Source organism: Buceros rhinoceros, unplaced genomic scaffold, assembly GCF_000710305.1.
Source record: "Buceros rhinoceros silvestris isolate BGI_N320 unplaced genomic scaffold, ASM71030v1 scaffold30370, whole genome shotgun sequence".
Taxonomy (NCBI): Eukaryota; Metazoa; Chordata; class Aves; order Bucerotiformes; family Bucerotidae; genus Buceros; species Buceros rhinoceros.
In genome coordinates, this window is record NW_010391776.1 from 1 (window position 1) to 5,745 (window position 5,745).

General features: G+C 50.6%; 1 protein-coding gene across 1 annotated transcript; it reads left to right on the plus strand.

Moving 5' to 3' along the window:
• Positions 1-560: 560 nt before the first annotated feature.
• Positions 561-3,234, plus strand: DIABLO (diablo, IAP-binding mitochondrial protein; the record flags this gene model as incomplete). The annotated part of the gene is made up of 5 exons (XM_010143024.1): positions 561-681; positions 991-1,122; positions 1,764-1,874; positions 1,990-2,086; positions 3,020-3,234. Coding segments are annotated over 5 exons (676 nt in total), but the record flags the coding sequence as incomplete, so codon positions are not given.
• Positions 3,235-5,745: the final 2,511 nt, after the last annotated feature.

The following is a 5,745-nucleotide window of genomic DNA, read 5'->3' on the forward strand; positions in this document are numbered from 1 at the left end:
CCGGCGGTCTGCAGCTCTGAGAGGCCGCAGCGGTCGTGGTCAAGCAGCTGCTGTACAACGAAATCGTTCCGCTGCCCGAGAACAGCCGGTTTCCTGCTCGAGTGTTTCCGTCATGTGCCCAGACCCGGGCACTCACAACGCTGGGTGTAAAGGACACTGCCGCGGGAGGCCCAGAGCGTCACCGATTGCAGCAAACTGTTACCAGCCCCGTTGTTCTCCTGTGTGAGCCGCGTACCGCTCCTAAGCATGCTTTTTAATTCGTATATCAGTATTTTTGAGTATCAGCAGTGTGTGGGTACCAGATGAGACACATTTCCTCTCAAATGATGAGTAATGCACTAATTTCTGTGCTTGTCTCCTTTTCTTGCACTTATAATTAAGTAATATAATTAAGTAACAGAATAAACTTACCCGTTGGCTATTATGCAGCTGCATTACAGAAGCTGGACAGACACTAGGTCATGTAGAACAGCTTCTAGGTATTCTTTTCCTCTTTGATACCTATTTCCCGCCACATACTGGTTAATTCTTACACTTAACTTGGTTTCTTGCATTTGCAGACAAAGCTTCCCTGTCCTGGCTACTGTTAGGAGACGCTGCCTCTCGGGTGTGAGTGGGCGATGGCACCAAAGGGTGGGCACGGGGCTGGGAGTGGCCTTGTGCGCAGTCCCGGTCGTGGAGGTAACGTATCAGCAGCGAGATACAAACAGCAGCGGCTTGTTAGAAACTGCTTAATATTCAAAACCACTCACTTAGCCTGTTACAAACGAGAGGTTACCCTCTGAGTTGAATTCCTGCTTGGGGAGCGCGGGTGTTAAGGCATGTCGTTAAAGAAGGGAACTGAAAGACAGTATCTACCTGCACAAGCTTTGTTCTACAGCGAGAACGGGGCTGTCCCACCTGGTGACCACCAGCGGTGCTTTGCCTTAGGTTACTGATCACACCCGTGTGAAGGCCACTGTCCAGGCAACGCAATGTCTTGTCTTTCAGAAGCGGGACTCGGGCTCTCTCAGTAACGACGCCCTGATTAGGAGAGCGGTTTCCTTGGTAACAGACAGCACTGCCACCCTCCTCTCCCAGACCACCTACGCGCTGATCGAAGCGTTGACGGAGTATACGAAGGTAGGCTCAGAGGGTACGCGCTTTGCTCGCAAGTCAGTGCTGGAAATACGGGATTAGTTGGTCCTAACTGCACCTGTTAAACCACACCTAGAAGGGACTTTGGTTTTTTATGGATTTTGGTAGACGAGGAGGGGGGTTGAAGATGTTGGGTCCCTCAGAAACAGGCTCGCTGCTCGACGACAAACAGAGAAGTTATTTTTAGCTGTTAGACTGCTGCTTTGAGCTGGGACTTCAGGCAGAATGAGCCACGTCTCAGAACTGGGGCTAAAGAAACTCCTGACAGTTACTTGATTTACCTTCTGCGCCCATTCCAGCAGCTTCACCTTCATCAGGAGAATGGAGCGAGACATATTTAAGTCTGAAACAAGTTACAGTTTTAACTTTATGAATAAGTGTCAGTTTGAGTCAAGTATTTGTATTCCCGTTTACCTCCTTACTAGTACGGCAAGTATATAAATTGATGCTGCCCACAGCACTCCTGCAGGCAACAGCAAACGCTGTCGGCGCCCCCAGATTCTCCGAATTCTTTGTTCTCAGAACTTGAGAACAAAGCAGTTTTGCTAATTGGCCCCAATTAACCCTGAGCCAGCAGGAGAGAAGTACAGATTGTCCTGTAACGGTGTGAAACGGTCCCCTTGCAGGCAGTTTACACGCTGGTGTCTCTCTACAAGCAATACTCCAATCTTCTTGGGAAGATGAACTCGGAAGAGGTGGATGCGGTCTGGCAGGTCATCATAGGAGCCAGAGTTGATGTAAGCGACCGTCTCCCATCAGTCAGCGATCCGCTGCCCACAATCTGCTCAGCTTTTCACAGAGGGCGTTCTGACACTGCTCCTCTGCTGAAGTAACACCTGGCTTTACTCCTAGGTGACAACAAAACAGCAGGAGTACCTAAGGCTGGAGTCTAGCTGGATGACAGCGCTACGCCTGTCCGAGATGGCAGCAGAAGCTGCCTATCAGTCGGGTGAGCACAAGCAAAAACATGTCGAGTTTCTCTCCCTTGACTGCGAGTGGAGTTGAGAGAGACCCAGAGTACTCGTTCAGTCCACGCTGCCCTTAGAGACGCTGAAACTTCCGTTCTTTCATTGGCCCAGGGGCAGCAGAGGCGTTCTGAGAACTAGGCCTGGAAACTTCACACGTGGTTTAGATCAAGACTGACCGTGCCTAAAGTGGTTTGAGGGAAGCGTTTGTATCGTTTTGAAATGCAGCGTTAAGCGGTTCTGGGCGCCACAGAAATAAGGCCAGCTGGGGCGTCCAGCGGGTCGTTCTGGCTGGATTAGCTTTTATTAAAGAGTGAGATTATTTGCCTTTCACTCAGGAAAAACACGAGTTTAGGTCTTTTCTCCCTTTATAGGCACTTTCACAAAGAGCGTAGAGACTTGATAGCTCTGAACTCGAGTTATGGGCTGACTTACAGGAAGTCGTCGGTTATTGGAGTGGAGAAGGGGGGACAGCGATGAATGTACAGCGACAGCCTAACTCTGTAACGGCCTGAAAAAGACACAGAGTCTGTAGGAGCACGGCGGGAGTATGGGGGGAGGAGGGAGTCTGAGCGGAGCAGTGCCACAGACAGTCCCGCTGCTGGTAGGTGCCAGGACAGGACAGGGACTGGGAGTTCCTGGCACACGATGACGGGGCTGGGCTTAGTCCTCAAACCCACTAGCACAGGTTACACTGGCTGTAGCCAGCCTGGAGAGGAGGAATTCAAGGGGGAAAAAAATGTCCAAGCAGGCATATGGTTAAGGCAAATGAACAGTCATTGCATTTAGCAATAATATAGCCCAAGAGCCATTGAAACACTTGGGAAAGCAGATGGTAATTGCAGACAGTAGCTTCCTTAATTGAAGGTTTGCTGAGTGCTGCTCTAACCCAGTCTATGTAAATGGTTCCTCCTCAGGCGCAGACCAAGCCTCGGTGACGGCCCGCAGCCACATCCAGCTCGTGAAGTCCCAGGTGCAGGAGGTGCGGCAGCTTTCCCAGAAAGCAGAGACCAAGTTAGCTGAAGCTCAAACAGAGGAGCTCATAAAAGCTCAAGGAGAGGAATCGTCGTTGCCACAGGGTATTTTAGGAAGCACAGAGGCGGGTGAAGACCCTTACCTTCGAGAGGACTGAAAAGAAGTGAAGTGTCACCAGAAATATGCAAGAGTCAGTGACAAATCGAAGGGTCCCCAACTTCTCGGTGTGGGATCGCAGGAAGCTGGTGAAACAAGCCCGTGATTCCGTGTCTGTCCCCAAACAGGATTGCTTTGCAGAGCAGGTCACTTCCAAGCATCCGAAAGGCCTTGATCTTCTTTGTAACTTATCACGTTTGTAATACTTACGGATTCAATTATTTAAATGTCTAACTATGCAAATGTGAGAACTGCTGTCAAGGAGAGCTGCTGTTAATGGTCTCTCTGCTGGGTGGGAGGGTCCTACCGCATGTTCAGTATGTTTGTGAGACTCTGAGAGACTCACCGGGGATCAGCCAGAGAGCTGTAGGCAAAAGTCACGATTTCAGCCTGTGGAGTAAATAATGTCTGCTAGGAGGTACTTTATTAAACTGTGCAAAAGCATCTCTCATGGGTGCGCCCGTCTGGGTAAGAGTTTATCTGTGGTTTATCTGTGGTAAGAGTTTATCTGGGCTGTTTTCTGTTGAACCTCAGCGTTTTTAACAGAGCAGAGTCCAACAGCTGCATCAAATGACACTTAACCGCCAGCAGGGGAAACATCTGTAGAGCCAGGAACTTTCTACGGAGTTACCCCTGCTCTTAGTGAAGTTTTGCAGTTAGTGCAGCAGCCTCTTCACCCAGGAGTCGCTGCTTGTAAAGCACCTTCCTTCCCCAAAGTGAAGCAGAGATTGATTTTCAAGATACTGTGGTTATGAACAAAGCTGTTGCGGGAACTGTTGTGCAATTCTTTGCAAAGCAGTGACTTTATTACATATTTGTAATAGCACAAGTTTCAGGAACATAATCTGAATTCTCTCACACAGCACCATACGTTCATAGATTGAAGGGATTAACTAATGGGCCGTCCTCGCTGCTGCTCCTCGCTGGGAGCTGCTCCACCTAAGGAGGATGGCACAGCTCAGCATTCAAGCGCACAGGAAGGTGCCAGTGCCTGCTGTGCCAGTAGTCAGGAGGCCCCAAACACAGCTTTGGGCTGGAGCATGAGGAAAAAAACCTGCTGTCATGAGAGGACTGTTTGCAACACTGGCACAACCACGCCCTGCAGAGCCAAACACAGCTCCAGAGCAGCCCTGACCACCACTGCTGTGATTTGTTACGTGCTGCAGTTAAGAACAGCTGCCAAGCCACTGACCCAAATTCACATACAGGTCATGTTCCTTTCAGGATGCCACAATAACGCTACTCAGCTCCTCGTGTGTCAGAGGTAACAGCTTAAGACAGACGAGCACTGCTACAGGAGCCTGCAAAGCCACTCGCTCTTCCCCTTTCAGCCCCTTGTTGCAACTTCTTGTTTAACTATGCCCTGCTCGTACTTCCTAAAACACACAGTAAACCTTCAGATGTGACGGGAACCAGCTACTTGTTTCCGTCAACTCAAAAGTGGAGCAAGGAGCATGAGGGGCTCCACATCACCTCCAAACTGGGGTGGGAAAGAACCCCGCACCTTTACGGGTACATGGGAGTTGCCTGTTGGGAGTTAGCCCATACACGGACACCCACAGCAGACATGACATCACACTCGACATTGTGTTACTGAGTTGGCATTTGGAATCATCCAGTGGATCAGAAAAACGCTGCCACAGCAGTTCACAGGGTGCCGTGGTGCCCGCTCCGTCCAGTCTTGACTCTGGAACAAGCAGAGGTGCCCAGAGAGCAGTGCCCAGGAACTGGGATTTGCTGCTGATACTCCACAGCCAACACCTGGACCTGCGAGTAGACAGTTCCTCAGGTACTGCTAACACAGGCTAGAAAGCCAAGGCAGCACAGGACATGATTGAAGCCCAGCAGCACTGCCCAGAGTCCCTCCGCCTGAGGTCGAACAGCACTGCAGCACCCACAGCAGGGCAGCCAGCCTGCCCCGAGACCTGTCACACCTCTGGTCTCGGGATGTCCTTGGTCTCTAGCTGTAGCACAAGCAAGGACCTCCTGGAAGTGCTTCCCGGGCACCTCTGAAAGCCCCAGCTCACACGTGGTGACCACTGGGCAGCTGGCACTAGAGACAGCAATGACAACAGCACAACATAAATCGCTTCCATTTCTGTAATCACACACTCGCTACCTGCCACCATCGCCTAAAGCTTCCAGGCTGCTTCCCGCTCACACACAGCGCAGCAGCTGCTGATCGAGCAGCTGGGTGCCCTGAAGCTGAACAACTCGCTCGGATGAGTGACTCCAGTGCACACAGATTAATCGCTTCTCCCGCAGTACCTCTTGTCTGGACGGGGGAGGAGAATGGCACCTGCTCACAGCAGTTATCTGCCCTAATACCGGTGACTCCTTAATGTAAATGCCCAGATTTCAGGCTTCTCTGGCTTTCAGTGCTCTTTGCATTCAGGAAGACCCAAGAATACCCTGCAAAAACAGTTCTGAAAACTGTAGTTTATTTATACCCAACGTTACAACAATATCAACAAAACCAAAACCGCACACAACACGGCCGCTGTAACTACCA